General features: G+C 47.1%; 1 protein-coding gene across 2 annotated transcripts; it reads right to left on the reverse strand.

Annotated features, from left to right (window-relative positions):
- Positions 1-4,803: 4,803 nt before the first annotated feature.
- On the reverse strand, positions 4,804-9,629 carry LOC121476448 (calcitonin gene-related peptide 1). 2 transcript variants are annotated; one of them, XM_041730477.1, is made up of 5 exons: positions 9,529-9,629; positions 8,412-8,506; positions 8,008-8,148; positions 5,706-5,886; positions 4,804-5,229 (listed from the first exon to the last, which is right to left on the reverse strand). In XM_041730477.1, the coding sequence occupies exons 2-4, from the start codon at positions 8,495-8,497 to the stop codon at positions 5,727-5,729; spliced, it is 387 nt and encodes a 128-aa protein (XP_041586411.1). In that variant the 5' UTR covers positions 8,498-8,506; positions 9,529-9,629; the 3' UTR covers positions 4,804-5,229; positions 5,706-5,726. The 2 variants fall into 2 exon arrangements, with proteins under 2 accessions (XP_041586411.1, XP_041586410.1); XM_041730476.1 differs by having other exon boundaries at positions 5,702-5,886.
- Between the last annotated feature and the right edge of the window lie 8,251 nt (positions 9,630-17,880).

The following is a 17,880-nucleotide window of genomic DNA, read 5'->3' on the forward strand; positions in this document are numbered from 1 at the left end:
GATAATCCAAGATGATCTCATTTTAAGATCCTTAATTTAATTACATCACCAAAGACCCTTTTCCCAAATAAAGTAATATTCACGTGTTCCAGGGATCAGAGCAAGGATATATATTTTGGGGGTCCCTCATTCAGCCCATCACACCTCTTTTTCACTCAAAAATCTATACACAGACATTTATAGGAGCTAAATTCATAAATGCCAAAAACTGGAAACAACCCAAGTATCTTTCAACAGATAAATGGATTATCCAACTACAGTACATGCCTACAATATAATACTGCCCTGCAATAAAAGGAAACAAATTATTCATACATGCAACAACATGGATAAATCACAAATGCATTATGCTAAGTAAAAGACTCAAAGCTACGTAATGATTTCATTTATATGACATTCTGGAGAAGGCAGAGGATCCGAATAGACATTTTCCAAAGAAGACATACAAATGGCCAACATGAACATGAAAAGGTGCCCAACATCGCCAATCACCAACAAAATACAAATCACAACCACAATGAGATATTACATCACAACTCTTAGAATGGGTATTATCAAAAGATACAAAATAGCAAATGTTGGCAATAATATGGAGAAAGGGAACCCTTGTTGACTGTTAGTGGGAATGTAAATTGGCACAGCCACAGTGGAAATGGAGGTTCCTCAAAATATTAAAAATAGAGCTACCATATGATCTAGCAATTCCACTTCTGAGTATTTATCTGAAGGAAACAAAACCATCATTGCAAAAGAGTATCTGTACCTCCATGTTCACTGTAGCAGTACTTACATAGAAATGAAATAAATATCCATCTACAGATGAAGGATAAAGACAATGTGATATGTATATGTCATATATATATAGAGGGAGATAAACATGTAGATGTAATGGAATATTATTCACCATAAAAAAGAAGAAATCCTTCCACTTCTTATAATATGGGTAGACCTTGAGGTCATTATGCCAAATGAAATAAATCAGACAAAGAAAGACAACTACTGGATGGTCTCACTTATATGTGGATTTGAGAACAAAATCAAAAACCAAAATCAAACTCAAAGAAACAAAATAGATTTGTGGTTGCCAGAGGCAGGGGATAGCCCTACCAAAATTGGTAAAGGGGGTCAAAAGCTACAAACTTCAAGTTATAGGATGTAATGTACAGCGTGGGGACTACGGTTAACAATACTGTAAATTTGAAAGTTGCTAAGAGAGTAGATCTTAAAAGTTCTCATCCCAAGAAAATATAATTATGTGTGGTGACGGATGTTAACTAATTGTGGTGATCATTTCACATTGTCTACAAATATCAAATCGTTATGTCCTATACATAAAACTCATACAATGTTATGTGTCAACTATATCTCAATTTTAAAAGATAATATATTTTTATATTTATACACTATATGGACAGAGACATAACAGTTGTTAGCAGGGGTTGAGGGGGCGACTGCAAAGGAGAAGCATGGGAGACTTTTGAGGAGCAATGAAACTGCTTTGTATCTTTATTGTGGTGGTGATTACGCAACTCAACGTATTTGTCAAAATTCATGGAACTACACACCAAAGAGAATCGACCTTTCTCCATGTCAATTTAAAATATGCTGAGTGAAATAAGTCAATTGGAGAAGGACAAACATTATATGGTCTCATTCATTTAGGGACTATAAAAAATAGTGAAAGGGAATAAAGGGGAAAGGAGAAAAAATGAGTGGGAAATATCAGAAAGGGAGACAGAACATGAAAGTCTCCTAACTCTGGGAAATGAACTAGGGGTGGTAGAAGGGGAGGTGGGTGGGGGGTGGGGGTGACTGGGTGACGGGCACTGAGGTGGGCACTTGATGGGATGAGCACTGGGTGTTATTCTATTTGTTGGCAAATTGAATACCAATAAAAAATAAATTTATAAAAAAATAAATATATAAATAAATAAAATAAAATAAAATAAAATAAAATAAAATAAAATAAAATAAAATAAGGAAACTGAATGGAAAAAAAAAATCAGAGAGGAAGACAAACCATGAGAGACTCTTAACTCCGGACAACAAACTGAAGATTGCTGACGGGGAGGTGGGTGGGAGGGATGGGATAACTAGCTGACCGGCATTACGGAGGGCACGTGATGTGATGAGCCCTAGGTGTTATGTGCAACTGATGAATTATTGAAAACTACATCTGAAACTAATGATGTAGGATATGTTGACAAATTGAATTTAAATTTAAAAAATAAAGCAATATGGTTAAACAGAGCTACTGGAGCTGGGCCTCTGCGAGCCGCAGGTTCCTTCATCAGGTGGATTTCACTCTGCCAGTTGGGGACCCTCAAAGGAGACAAGAGGGCATGAAGAAAAAGAAACTTGCTCCTTCCTATTTTGATTTCTATCAGCATCACCCACAGAGTCTCTTTACTCAGGCAGGGAAGTTGTTTCCAGTCTTGTTTTGTTTTCCCACACTCCTTAGTAGCTTTGCCACACCCCTTCAAAGATCCCGTATGGATACAATGGAATATTCCTCAGCCATTAGAAACAACAAATACCCACCATTTGCTTCGATGTGGATGGAACTGGAGGGTATTATGCTGAGTGAAATGAGTCAATCGGAGAAGGACAAACATTATATGTTCTCATTCATTTGGGGAATATAAATAATAGTGAAAGGGAATAGAAGGGAAGGGAGAAGAAATGTGTGGGAAATATCAGAAAGGGAGACAGAACATGAAGACTCCTAACTCTGGGAAATGAACTAGGGGTCGTGGAAGGGGAGGAGGGCGGGGGGTGGGGGTGACTGGGTGACGGGCACTGAGTGGGGCACTTGACGGGATGAGCACTGGGTGTTATTCTGTATGTTGGCAAATTGAACACCAATAAAAAATAAATTTATTATTAAAAAAAAGAAAAAGAAAAAGATCCCGCATGAGCCCGCCTCCCTTCTCAGGAACCTGAGCATCCTGCCCCAAGGTTCTAGATGCTCAGCACCCCACCTTTCTCTTTGTGCCCCCCATGCCCCACCCTGAGGAAGGCAGCTGCTTCCTTCACTTCCTATCAACGCACAAACTCTAGTTCTTTTTCATCCTTTCAGAACTCTATGACCTGCTTCGTCAAATTCTTAAATTATTCTTTCTGTTAAATATGACTGATGTGGCTTCTGTTTTACTGACCAGAAGCTGATAGGAAGCCAACGTCCTTCCTATGCTCTACAAGATCCTATGTGATCTGCCCTCCTCATTACTTCTCTGACCTGGCCTCCAACTTCTGTTTCTCCTCACTCACTGATTCATAAGAAATAAAGCAGATAAAGGAGCATGTTAAACCTCACCACAGAAATGTAGTCATCAAAGTTCAGAGTGTGGAAAGCTCCTTTGGATAAATAACTTAGTTTCTCCAACAAATAAATTGTGAGAGGGGGGAAAAAGAACAATGGAGTGGCAAGCTCCAGATTGGAACTGGAGAACCTTGGAGCCTTAAGAACATATAAACTAGTAAAACAAAAAACATTATAAACTAGCAGCAATGTGAAGACCTAACTTGAGCTCAGGTTTTATTTATATATATATAAATATATATAGTTTGTATTATATATATATTTATATTATTATCCATATAATATATAAAAATATATAACATATTTATATTATTAATATAATATGCATACTTTATATATTTATATATAATTTATTAAAATAATGGAGGAATTTAACCATGACAGGATATGAGATATAGGAATTAAGAAATTACTTTTAGAAAAAAAAAAAAAAAAGAAATTACTTTTAGTTGTTCAATGGGACTGTGCTTATGTTTAAAAAGTCCTTCCCATATATGGGGAAGTACTTATGGATACATTGATGTGGGGGGTGTAATAGATGGGGCATAGGTGAAACAACATTGACTATAAAAGAATCATCGTTGAAGCCAAGTGTCTTAGTCTACTGGAACTGCTGTAACAAAATGCCACAGACTGGGTGGCTTATAAACAACAAATGTTTATAAGCCAAATAAACAAATGTTTATTTCTCGGTTCAGGAGGCCATGAAATCCAAGATCAAGGCACCCACAGACTCTGTGTCTGGTGGGGGCCCCTTTCCTCACTCAGAGCAGTCTTCTGGCTGTGACCTCACATGGCAAAAGGATCAAGGGAATTCTCTCCACCATCATTTATGAGGTCACTGGTCCCCTTCACGAAGGGATGATCCTTATAACCTAATCATCTCCCCAAGGCCCCACCTCCCAAGACTATCCCTCTGGGGGTTAGGTTTCAATATACAATTTTGGGGGGAGGATGGGGACACAAACTTTCAATCTCTAGCACCAAGTAATGGGGCAGAAGGGATCCATTTTACTATATAAAGTCCAGGTTGTTTGTATCTTTTAACATTTTCCATTTGTCTTTAAAGTCTGAGGGTCCACCACGTGAGGCATTTAGGTCAAAGAATGGCTCACGGGTCTCTGGAACACATCTGAAACCACTGTTGAGAAGCATATAGTGCAGTGGTTTCACCTGTAGGCTCTGGAAACCACCACCTGAATCTGTCTATCTATCTATGTGACCTTGGACTTGACTTCTTCAGGCCTGTTTCCTCAGAAACGAAGTGGAAATAGTAATGGGATCTTCTTCACAGAGTTGTCACACAGACTAAATGAATTAATAGATACAAAGCACTGTCTTAGAACATCATCTGGCCCATTTTGAGGAAGTTCTCAAAAAATGTGAACTATTACTGTGATTTTTACTACACAGGGAAACAAGTTGAAATGAACCACCGGGGTCTCAAAACACGTGTATCCAAAATATGTTTTTAATCTTGATGAAGTTCACAAATGGTACAATATTGAGATTTCCTTAAATTATACAATCATGTTCTTAGACAACCAGGCAAAGCGTTACCATTACCATGTATTCCCAGAGGCCACAAAGACAATGATTTATTGTCCCTCCTAAGGTTGAGCAGAGCTGCCATGATCAATAGGATAACTCTCAAAGAACCAGTTTGCTACCAGATAAGCCAATAATAGATGCCATCACACTGACCGCACACAGAATCAAATATAAAAAGAATACATAACGTGTATGGGATTAGCTTATTTTGCATTCAATTTCATTCCTTCCAAATGACAAAGGTGCTTTTTTTCAGTATCTATTGGGATGCAAACATGTATATCTTCCATGGGGCCTTCTCACCAAGTGTTGTCAACAGAAATTAATAGAAGTGGTGAGTTCAGCTTCATGGTTACCTGAGATGGGAAAAAAATAAAATAAAATAAAATAAAAAAGAAGAGGAAGAAGGAGGAGGAAGTGGAGAAGGAGAAGAAAGAAAAATAGAATAAGAAAGACAAGAAGGAAATAATCACAATTATTACTAAAAAGAACACAAATCTACAGGGGTGCTTCTTTCACAGCATACACAAATTGTGGGTCTGAGATGTAAATGAGCTTTTAAAGCAAATGATGAGAAAAAAGCAATTATCAATCAGCAAGCATATTTTTTTTTTCATTTCTCTTCTCAGAAAGATGACACTGCATGTCTGCAGCCTATCCTAGTGCTCTGATTTCACGCTGACGTGTAGAAGAAACTCACTACTCAGAAGGAAGGATGTAATGGGAAAGAAGGGATCTGAAGACCCTACCAGGTCCAATGGGTTTCCAAATGTGGATCCTAACCTCCAAATCCTTTCCCCTCCCATCTGACAGTGTAAGGACAGTCACCTACTTCCCGGAGTCATGTCACTGCTCAGGCACGAAGGTCTCTGCGGCGCCGGCCAAAGGCTTCGGAACCCACGTTGGTGGGCACGAAGTTGTTCTTCACCACACCCCCAGATCTGCTCAGCAAGCCTGCCAGCCGATGGGTCACACAGGTGGCAGTGTTGCAGGATCTCTTCTGGGCAGTGATGCTGATTTGTAGGATGGAGGAAGAAGACAAGGCCTGTCAGTGAGAGGCTAGGGGCAGGCACCCGCCCCATGAGGCCTTCGTAAAAAGAATTTCAGCTCTTCGACATATCACTTAAGAATAAGTGTTTCTCCTAAGTGCAATTATCGAAGCTGTTAGGAGAAATGGCCTGGCAGCTTTTGCTAGGAGCCCTGCCCAAAGACCTTTCTTCGCAAAAGAAACCCAGTGCCAATTGTACGGAAGCGTTGAATCACTGTACTGTACACATGAGACTAACGTTACACTGTATGTCAACTAACTGGAATTTAAATAAAAGCTTTAAAATAAGAAAAAGAAAACAACCCAGCGCTAAGCTAAAGACTCCAGTACTCACGTGCTGACACCTGCACTTGCTGTCACTTACATACAGTCCTTTTAGAACCATAAGAAGTGGTCACCAAAGGCCCAGCCCTACCCCAAGACATGCAAGGAGCATACAGAAGCCGTACAGCAGCCACAGACACCAACAAACCACTTTCCATGGGACAGTGAAAATTCCCTGAAGTCTTACCTGGAGAGGCTCAGAGAGCAGGGATGCAGCATCCTCCCCCAGAAGTGTTACCTGCTCCTCAGCACACCTGTCCTGGACGGTGGAGCTGCTTCACAGGGACCACTCACCAACGCCCGTATCCGGCTACCCTGAGGCTAAAGCTACTTTTAAACACGGGTTCTAGGCACTCTCAAGCCTTGGACGGGGACCAGAGTAACGACCACCACAGGGCAAATCCTTTTAGAAAATAGATTTATTCATCGGTGATGAAGCATGAGGAATGAAGCAGAAATTGGAGGACTCTACCTCGAAATCCTCTGGAATCTCAAGAGGCTTCCCTCACTCTTACCTCTAACCTGGTCTATGAGTGCTGCTCACTTCCCTTCCATCCTGAGATCCCCAATTTTCTCTCTCGCAAGCAAAGCTACCAATGCCAGCTGGAAGAGCAATCCAAGTGAAATCTGCATGCATTAAATTCATCAATGGGAGCAAGAAGGGAAATCAGGAAGGAGTGGAAGGAGATCAGTTGGCATCCTGGGGCACCCCAAAGCGAGGTTAGCGGCCCCTCTCCAAGCCGCTGGCTATGTCCCTTTTCTTGCCAGGTGTTTCAGCCCCGAAGCCGATGCCAGAGAATGTATGAAAGTTGTTCAGGTCCTTCGAGTATGTGCCCAGCACACAGGTACTCAGATTACTGCACCGCTTAGCTCTGGAGCTGTCCAGGCTGCAGGGAAAATACATGCCAGACAATACCATGCCCCGGGTCTGCCCCCCGAGGGCAGTCGTGCAGCGAGGTAGACCAGGGGAGGGGCCCTGTGAGCAGAGGCAGGAGGGGCAGGCAGGAGCGCAGCTCACACATCCTCCATCGAGCCAGGGCAGTGTGGGGAAGGGCTGTGGTCGGGGAGGGGCGGCCTTTTCTAGCATTCCACATGCCACTCATGCTCTGCAGTGAGATTCTCGGGGTAGCTACGCGTGCATCACACACCTCTGACCCGGCAGTGCCAGGGCCAGGCCAGGGGCAGGAACGTGCCCCAAGCTCTGGGGACCCTGGAGGTGAGGCTGGGCAAGGGTCTGGCCCGGGGACAGCATGCGCATCTCCACAGATCCTCCAGGTCTATAGACCCCAGACCTACCTCAGACACTGCTCTACCTAACCCCACCCTCTGCAGGGCCTTTGGCTTCACCTTGCACATGTGCAATGAAGACTCCTTGTGGGTGTGAAAGAACAACACACACAGGTTACATTTCTAAAACACTCTGAGATACACCGAGTGTGTCTCCTGGCTTTACACTTACCAGCCCCAAGTCAGCCAATGCTGGAACTTCTCCTCAGTAGGGCCAGACCCATTCCCTGAGTGCGGGACTCTATACCTCCCATTCTATTTCCTAACAACTTCCAGGAGTGGATCTTTTTAATGCGTCTGACCACGGTCTCTTCAGCTACACCTGGACCTCCGTCTTCCATGGAGCCTGAGAATGGCTGGGCCCCAGAGCCTGGTGAACCACCACAGCCTGCTGCACTCCTGGCCAGATGTTGTATTTCCTACCTCTCTGGGATACCTCCTTCTGGACCCTGCGGAGTAGAGTTGGGGGCCTTACCTGGAGCCCTCAGTCTCCTGCTCCTGCTCCTGCTCCAGTTCGTTCTTCCTCTGCACGTAGGCCTTCACCAGGGCAGCCAGCAGGAGGCGCCCTTCCTTCTCACTGAGTGCAGCGGGGTCTGGGAGGCCCTCCAGAGCGGACCTGGGGAGGGGAAGCAAACCCCATGGAGGCTCTGAGCCCCTGCCTGCCTCCTCCCCAGGATAAGTAGCAAGGCTTCCTGGCCCCCCTGACTTTCCCTGAGGATGTGCCCCCCACCTCCACTCCCAGTCCGCAGGGCTGAATTCAACGTCCACCCAAGGGTCTTAATTCACCAGCAGCCTCTCTGCCGGGACTTCAGCCGCAAAGAAGGGCCTGGGCCCAGGGCCAGTAGAAGGGGAATGCTCTGGGGCTTCAGGCTGTCTCACCTGAATGGTGCCGCCTGGAGGCCGCCCGCCTGGCACAGGACCAAGATGCTGAAAGCCAGGAAGGGGGAGGACTTCCACAAGCCCATGATGCCTCTCTGTAAGGAGAGAATGACATTACCGCTGCACCGAGACCAAGCAAGGCCTGGACCCCCAGACCTAGGCTCCTATCCTGCCTATCCACAGCGGCCCTGTGGCCTCGGGCAGGTTACCCGACCTCCCCAAGCCTCCATTCATCTGCCAGGGAGGCTGCTGTGAATCTCAAAAGATATCGTGCAGTGAAGGGCTTGGTAGAGCCGAAGCAAGAGTCCTGGGGTGCAGCGGAGCTCTGTGTTAAGTCGGGGGGAAGCCGAGTGCAGGCACCCGAGCGCACACCTCTTGCCTAATGCAGAGACCACGCCGGGACCCACCCCCTTATACGTCTGTTCTCCCACCGCGCCTGTCGGAGATCTGCGCCACTTTCCTTCCCCTCGGCGGGACTTCCCACTAACAGGTGGGAGAGGAGAGTGGGAAGGGGAAGGCTGCCTTGGGAAGGAGCCCTGATCTCTCAATACGTGGGTTTGGGGGAAACGTTGACGTGCCCGCAACTGGGGCCTCTGGGCTCTGCGTGCCCAGCCCGCCGATGCTGGAGCGCAGTTTAGCCGCAGCTGCTGGTCTCCGGCATCCAGAGGTGGGCCTGGTCCTGCTCAGCCGGCTGCACCGCCCCCAGGACCCCACCCCGGGGTGTCCCAGGGTCGCTGGCGGGCTGGCGGCGCCTCCTAGGAAGGCTCGAGGCTCCCCCATCGGGAGACTCGATGGGATCCCTCAGGACGCAGATGGCACAGGACCCCCAGACCAGAGTGAGGCTGCATCCTGCACGCCACGCCCGGGGGCACCGACACCGGGGCGCAGCCTGCCTACCTCCGCCCGCGGAGCTTCCAGCGCGGGCGGGAGCCCTGGGATACTTGGGGTTTCCACCTGCCCTGAGTAGAAGAGCCGCACGGAGCACCTGGAGCACCTGCCCAGGCTTGGGCCGCCAAGGAAGGGCCTCGGACGCAAGGGAAAGGCAGCAGCCCGAGCGGAGTGGGTGACCTGATCCAGAGGCGAGTTACTAGGGGGCGCGGAGCGGGAAGTTCCTCACCTGAGACGGCAGTTTCTGGAGAGCGCCAGCGGCCGTCAGCCCGGGTGGACACGACGCCTGCTGCGGGCGTCTTCCCCGCGGAGCTCCGGGCTCTTATTCCGGCGATAGCGGGAGGGGGGTCCCCACGAGCCGGCGCGGCCAATCCAAAGTGGCCAGGACCGACCCAGCTCCAATTGCGTCATCGCTAGCACTCCCGGCACTGGTTCTCCAGGGAGGGGAACCATCCGCTCCGGCTGCCTTTTGCAATGAGGTCATTGCTGGGAGAGCGCGAGGGCAGGGAGGGGCGGAGAGCTCTCGACGGCGTCCCGAGAGCGGGGGCCACGCGGGGCCTTTGGCATCCCCCACGGTGAGGAGCCAGAGCTCCCCTCGCTCTCTGGGTGCCTGAACTCCCGCGTCGAAGCTCGTCCCACTGCCCGTGAGGACGCCGGGCTGGCCCCCTGCACCGCCGCGAGCTCCAAAAAGGCGTCTCACCTGGGAAAGCGCCACAGCGAAGGAGCTGGAGGGGCGGCGGGGCGGGGGGGCTCGAAAGGTCGATCTGTGCGACCACCTGGTGCACTCCTGAGATATCCCCTGCTCCCCGTGCTCCCTGCCCCCACCCCTCACCCCGCCTTGGCACCCTGTGCCACGCAAAGGTGTTTTGCTTCTAGTCTGGGGAGCCAAGGCTCCTTGGCCTCTGGGGCAGGGGGAGTGGGAGGGGGGCTGGGGAAGGCGCTGAGCCGGCGCGAGGCCTTTCCGTCGCGCCCCCGAGACCTCGACTGGGGCTCCGCAGCCCCCACGTTGAGCCAGGCCCCTCCCTGCAGCGCGGGCTCGGTTTACACAGCTGTCCCGTGCGTGCGTCGGGCTTGTTTGCCAAGGCTGGGAGCGCCCGCGCTCGGATTTCTACCTGTGCGCCCCGCGGCCCGGCCGCTCCCCGACGGGCTCCCCTGCCGCGCGGGCGGGGAGGGGGGTCCTGCGCGGCCGCACGACCGAGGGACTTGCACGCGCGCCTCTCCCGGCTGCGGGCGGCCCGCGGGGCACGGCGGCGCACACGTCTGGACCCCAGGCCCGGGCTGCGGAGCCCGCGCTTTGCCGCAACTCACGCGCCTCCACGCGCCGCTCGCCAAGGAGCGCGCGCGGGCAACGACCCCAACCGCCCTCGCCCCAAATCCGAGGGCAACCCCGCGAGTGTCCGCTCTCGGGCACGGCACGCGGAGCACACGCAGGGGTGCACACTGTCCCCCAGGCGCGGGCGCACGCACCAGCCTGCCGTGGTCCAAGGAGAGCCGGGTTCTCGGAGTCCGCGCGGCGGGGGAGGGCTCGCGGGCGCTCGCCCAGGGCCCGGAGGGGCTGCCGGGTGGGCGCGGAGGAAGAGGTGAAGACGTATACCTGCCCCACCTGCGGCCTTCCTTGGGGTGAGGCTGCGCCCCCAAACGCGCCCTGCGGCCCCCGACCTCGGGAGGACTAATCGCCTCGCGCCGGGGTGCAGGGCCGAGGGCTGAGCCGGGGGCTCGCGGATCCCACGGCTGCTTACCGCGTCCGCAGCCCCGAAGGGCGCTCAGGGGCTGCCTGCGGGGCCCTCCCTCCGGGTCGTGTTTTCAATCGCACCTGGACAGTTGAAACTTCAGGCAACACCCCAAGGAACGCTGACCGTCTTGCCGGGCCTGCCTGCTACCCTGGCAGGCAGAGCGCACAGGGGCTGCAGGAGCCAGAGTCGCCCCAAACTCCGGGACGCTGCGCCGCACCTGCAAAGCAGCCCAGGGCTCCAGCGGACTGGGCAGGGCAGGGTCCTTCCTCCCAAAGCCCTGCAAATACAAGAGACTTCTGTGACCCTCTTCTCGCATCCTGGCAGGAGTGGAAAGGCCCAGCTGGGAGGCACCACCGGACTAGCGACTCTGCCGTCTACACTGCCTGTTCCCGGTCCACTGCCGCTGTCTCTGAGTTCTGGCAAAGCGTGTAGCCTGCTCCAGCAGCTCAGGGTTGCTCCATTCTCCCCCGAGCACTGGGGACCGAGGGGAGGAAGGAAGGGCGGAAAAGAAGATCCGGAAGGCCCCAGACCCTAGAGTCCCAAGCCTCCTAGCCTTGACCAAGTTGGTGGCGCGCTGAGCCTGGGAGGGAGGCAGGTGGGGAGCGTTGGAGAAGTCAGCTTGGGGTCTGGCCTCCCAGAAGGCCCACAAAGATCAATTTGGGGGAAACTTTGAATCCTTGGAGTTGATGACTGCAGAGGGCGAGGACTTTTTCTAAAGTGTTGGGACCAGCTGTGCTGCCATCAAACAGACCAGCATCCCCAGCTGTGCCCTCTGCTTCTGACACGAGGGCGCGATGGGTTGCCCAGGAGCGCAGGAAGAGAGGCCACCCTGGGTGAAGTCTGCGGAAGCTCCCCTCAAGGCCTCTGAGCCTCTGCTCCCCGCACTGTCAAGCAAGAGTGTGCACCCCACCCACAGGCAGATCTTAACACCAAAAATACCTGGATCCGGGCTTTGAATGTCTCCTTGCGTGCTCCAATGGGACCGGCTGTTGTAGCTGTAACCCCCCAGAATTATTTGGCAGGGTCCTCTTCCTCCTGTCTTCGCACAGCGGCTGGCCCACAGTAGGTGTGCAGCAAATGTTCAGTGGAAGGGCAGATAGCCAGAGGATGAATGAGTGAAGAATTCCATGGGTTCATTACAGTCAGAGTCAGCAGTAAATTCGCAGCCAAGTTGAACTAAATAGACCCAATTTAGATCCATTAGATTGCAAAACCGATCCCTGATCCAAAGATGCACCTCTTTATTGAATAGAAGGAATCAGTGTCCTGGTGAAAACTTTCTGGAATCTAATGTGAGAGGAAGTACTGAGGACTTCTCTTCCGAAGTACACTGGCTGGAAAAGCAGTTTTCCTCACTCCATCCTTGTATTCGTGAGTGAATGGAAGAAAAAGTCAATACAATAACTTGCTTTCTAAATTGAGAAAATTACATTTTGATTTCCCTGGAACTGTTCTGAGCTCCGAGGCATCCCCAATCAACTAGCTAGCATGAAGATTTGCAAAGAATAGTTTCCCAGGAATATCTTGTGCTTTTAAATCATCTCAAGTATTTTGATGCTCAGCTTAACTATTTTATGTAATTATTTAACTTTTGAAGCTGCCCAGTCTTAAACAATTTTAGAGAGAAAGAGATCCTATGTACTAAACTTTTTGAAGCTTATTTTTATTTACTTTAACTTACTCTCTGTTTTCTTTATAAATTTCCTAGGAGAAATATTCCTTAGGGGAAAGTTTCATTCATGCAACAAATATTTATCTGAGGGCCTACTACGTGCCAGAAATCCTTTTTGGCACTAGCAATTCATGGTGAACAAAGCAAAAACCCCTGCCCTCCTGATGCTTGTATTAAAATGGTGTATTTAACAGAAATCTTTGTATATTACCCTTTACCCAAATAAAACACATCCCTACCCTACTCACATCCTCTCAGTGTGGTAATGCCATATATTTGTTTGTCAGAAGAATATTCAGAGCTTCTATTATCAAACCATGTAAATATTATTTATATCCAGCTGAGCTACATAGTGTACTTTGATTACATTTCCTTGTTCATTTGTTTTACGTCTAATAATTCCCTCACTTTTCATTTGTCTTTTTTCTGCCCATCCTTGTTTATTCCTTTTCCTCAATCCTATTTGTTCCTCATTCTTGGTTTCTTCTCTCACTTTGGTGGAGCACATTCACCATTGTATGATAGATAGATTTTCTGGAAACGGAATTCGAGGTTGGGAATTATTTTCACTCCGATTTTGAAAATATTCTCCATTGCTTTCTATTTCCAGTGTAGAAACCCATGTGCTATCAATCTATCTATCATCTATTTATTTATTATTATTTATTATTTTTTTTTTTTTTTTTTTTTTTTAAATTTTTATTTATTTATGATAGTCACAGGGAGAGAGAGAGAGGCAGAGACACAGGCGGAGGGAGAAGCAGGCTCCATGCACCGGGAGCCTGATGTGGGATTCGATCCCGGGTCTCCAGAATCGCGCCCTGGGCCAAAGGCAGGCGCCAAACCGCTGCGCCACCCAGGGATCCCTATTTATTATTTTTTATAGGCACTCTCACTCTCAGAATCTTCTCACTAGTGTTTAAAATTCATGATGATGTGCCTTGGCATAGGCTATTTTTATTTATTGTTTTATTTATTGTTATGAGTACTGAGAGAAAAGTTATAACCTGAAATTTCATGTCCTTCATTTCAGGGAAATTTTCTTGCTTTATTTCTTTGACAATAACCCCACCCCCTGCGCCTTTGGCTAACATTCTAAGAGAGTTGTTTTTGTTTTTTTTTTTCAAATTTACCTTGTTTTTAAATCCTCTTGACCATGTTTTTAATTTTAAAGAGCTTTTTTGTTTTTATTCTGTGAATGTTACTTTTTACATCATCCTCTTTTTTTATTTAATGGATACATCTTCTCGTTGTTCTCTGAAATGGTTAATATAGGATTCATTTTTCACTAGGGGAAATATCCCTTAGGGGATATTTCTCCTAGGACATGTGTAAAGAAAACAGAGTAAGTTAAAATTTGTTTTGTTCTTCTCACATGAGAGGCTATCCTCGCACCTCTAGATCCCCTTGACTGCTTATTTATATTTAAGAGGAAGGTAATAAACTGCTGTTTGGAATATGGGAATGGCAGAGTTGTCCATCAGTGGGCCTGAATATAAAGTGATTAGATGGAAAGCAACCTCCCCATTTTATTAGAGGGACCCTAAACTATGAGTAGATATAAGATTTTTCCCCTGTCTTTTCATTTGCCCTAAGAGTCCTCCAATCTCCTGTATGGGTCAGTGGGATGGGGATTGAGGTAGAGTGTAAGCCAATGAGTAGGGAAGGAGGCTGAGAGTTTTGCCATTCATTACTGTAATCCACTAATCTTTTCTAGATCCCAAGAGGGATAGTCATCTAACTGCATAGGGTATAGAAAGAAATCTTGAGTCTAAGTACTCCTCTTAAAGGCTTGCAATTACTCCAATTTTTTTAAAGATATTATTTATTTATTCATGATAGACACACAGAGACACACAGGCAGAGGGAGAAGCAGGTTCCATGTAGGGAGGTCTCCAGGATCACACCCAGGGCTGAAGGCGGTGCTAAACCACTGAGCCACCAGGGCTGCCCACAATCACTCCAATTTTTAGCCCATCCTGTATCTCCACCAACAGAGGCAACCAACTGGTTAAAGCCCTGAATTTGTCCTGGGTCCTTGCTTCTTGATAGATTTCCCTGCCCTTCTAGAATTTATACTAGAAATTTGTGTCTTTACAATGCTTTCTCTTCTCCTAAACCAGTTAAGAATGGAAGATGGGAGATAAGTCTTTGCAGAGCCCTCAAATTAGACCCAATTCACTGGGCAATTGACCTCGGCTGATTCCCACTCCCCATCACAGGCCACCTGCCTGGAGGCTTTTTCCCCAAACCGCAGAGAAATTGAGATGCCAACATTTAACCCACAGAAGTCCCTTCCAGAGAATATTTTTAGAGTTGTCTGTCCCTGCCAGAGAATGAGCAAAGCATGGTGGCCCAGACCCAAGCTGGTCACTCTGAGAGATGGACAGACACAGTGAATGACGTCAAGGAATTACTCAGGTTGGGTTCCTCTGAGATGATTAAAATTCTCTCTTGGCTCAGACCCACAGGACCAAAATTGACTCTCTCCTCCTTGTCTGAGAGCATTGTTCTACACTACAAAGGAAGTAAAAAAAAAAAAAACAGATCCTTAAAACTGTATTGCAAAACTAATCAGAGTAAAATCTCCTGCATTCAACATTCTCAGAAAAATGAGAGTTTTAGTAAATTCCCAGGTAACTGAAACATACTTTAAATGGAAAACACACCTTTCTAAAAGGCATTTTGGATAGAAACCCCTTTTAATGCATACGTTCTCCTCTTAACCTTCTCTGGATGACTCACAGCCATCATCCCTCCGTGCTGCATCCTGGGTATGGGCTTGAGTTAGCTGGGTTGTTTACCGCCCTGACCCCAAATGCTGTGCTTTTTAACTCTTGGCGCACCATTTTTAGTTATTCTATATTCATCTTAGCATATTAATTATTCATATTCAGTTGCATATGAAGTCCTCTCAGTCAAGATCTCAGGAACATGCTTTTGACTTTTGATGGTTTCTCTGTCCCTAGCCCCAGGCCCAGTCTACCTGAATTTTCACCTGCTAAATTCAATGCCATCAGAAAGCAAAAGAAGTGTGCTCAGTAGAACTGGCTGGAGCAAATCAAAAGGAAGATTAAGGGAAAGATCTGAGTATCTATCTTATGAGTAATGCTAAAGAACTCTAATGCAGCTTCCTATCCTTTCTGGTCCTCGGCTATGTCCTATATTCCTGAGGAATGTTCCTGAGGAAGTGAGTGTTCCTATGATGTTAAAGAAATATGAGATAGGCCATAGGTCTCGCATAATAGCGCTATCCAATAGAACTTTCCACAGTAATGGAAATGATCCATATCTGTGCCGTCCAATACAAGAGCCACTAGCCACATGTGGCTCTTGAGCTCTTCAAATATAGCTAGTGTCAACTGAAGGACTGAATTTTTAATTCAGTTTTTAATTTAATTTAGTTTTAGTTAATTTAAATATAAATAGTCACATTTAGCTGGAGGCTACTGGACGGGACATCTCAGTCTACAGAATAGAGTAGTGGTTAAATGCATAGATTCTGGAGCCAGACCGCCTATTGTTCAAATTCTGACTCTCACATTTATTAGCTGTTTGACCACAGACAAACCTCTTAAACTTTCTGTCATCCTCCTTTATAAAATTGGGATAATAACACTGCCTATTTCATAGGGTTGCTGTGAGGATTAAATAGGTAATTAATATAAAGTGCTTAGAATAGTGTATGACAAACTAGAAAGTGCTATATGTATGCTAACCATTGTCTTTTATTGGGTTTCTCCAGAAACATAACCCAAGACAAAAATTTGAGTACAAAGCACTTATTTGGGAGTTATATCAGTAAGGGAACAGGGAAGTGAGACAGGGAAGGGAAGATAACCATTACAGAGTATAGTATTAAACAGATTACAGCTGCGGGCAACTGGAACTTTATCCTGCTTGAGACCTTCTAGAACACTGTAGAAAGAAAGCCTAGAATAGTCCCATCCAACAAATGATAAGCTATCTATTCACCAATTCCAGCCCATCATCAGTCGAGGGGTGCTTCCCGGAGTGCAAGCTCCCAGCACATCTAGCCAGTGCTGGATGGCCAAGCTTCTGGCCCAGGCAGAGTCAGAAGGGCTTGCAGTAGAAAGCTATCAGTGCACATGGAACTGGTAAGCGCTGGTGGGGCATGAAGACAGTCTCCTTAGTCGTATTAATATTATCAAGAGTCCGCCACTCCTTAATGACCCTCCCTAGAAACAGACAGGAATAGGTTTCTCATCCATAATATGTTGTAAAAGATTAGCAAACAGGTTGTCATATGCTGGCGTCACCACCACCCATCTGATTCTTAAGGTCTTTGCTCAGAGTATCTAGAAAGCCCTTTGGCAGCCCCCAAATCCTAGAGCCGGTTAACTTCAGTGCCCCTCTCATCAGTAGATAAAGACACAGAAAGATCAGTGCGCTGTATTCTCTCGAAGTAATAAATCAAACCCATAGAGAAGGCTGCCCATTCAAAGGATAATATAAAGGACATGTTGCAGAGACTTATTAATGCTGGATAAAGGCCAGCAGGAGGAGTGGGGAGGGTGCGGGTGGGGGGTTCTCAATCATGATTTATTAGTTTTCATAAATCGATTTTTTATTTCCTGTTGAACAGACCTTATTTTCTCAAACCTCACATCTTAGAAATTTCCTTGGCCAGGATATTATTGGAGAATTTCTTCTGGTTATTGTTGAAGATAATTATATCGGGTGGGGTTTTTGCTTCCGTTTTTTGTTTTTTGTTTTTGTATATAGGTGTTTTCAGCTCTCAACCTTAGTGGGTTAAAATTAAATCTTCATCCTCACTCCTGGAAGGATGGAGGGCTATGAGACATGATAGAATGACTCTCAGCAATAATGTGAATTGGTAACATTTGACATTGTATTCATCAGGGCGCTTAGTGTCATATAACAGAATCCTCTAAGCTGATTTAAACAGGACAGTATTTATTACAGGGCACTGGGTAGCTTACAGAATTTTTTAAAAGGCCAAAGAATCAGGTCTAGATGCCACACAGTCAGGAGAAACCAACCACGCTATGGAAATGTTCTAGTAGAAAGTTCATTGCTGTTCACCTATAGCAGTTTTGCCTCCAGGCAGCTACTCTGTGAATGCCCCCGAAAATCCAGGCCCCTCTTATACTGCCAATATCTTAACATGCTCACTCTTGACTTCCAAGTATTC

Source organism: Vulpes lagopus, chromosome 15, assembly GCF_018345385.1.
Source record: "Vulpes lagopus strain Blue_001 chromosome 15, ASM1834538v1, whole genome shotgun sequence".
Lineage (NCBI taxonomy): Eukaryota > Metazoa > Chordata > Mammalia > Carnivora > Canidae > Vulpes > Vulpes lagopus.

Excerpts from the sequence above, each read along its gene's own strand:
- LOC121476448 (XM_041730477.1), bottom strand. The coding sequence starts at position 8,497 with ATGGGCTTGTGGAAGTCCTCCCCCTTCCTGGCTTTCAGCATCTTGGTC. Across the intron at positions 8,149-8,411 it reads CTCCAGGCGGCACCATTCAG|GTCCGCTCTGGAGGGCCTCC; the intron begins GTGAGACAGCCT and ends TCCCCTCCCCAG. Across the intron at positions 5,887-8,007 it reads CAGGAGACTGAGGGCTCCAG|CATCACTGCCCAGAAGAGAT; the intron begins GTAAGGCCCCCA and ends CCTACAAATCAG.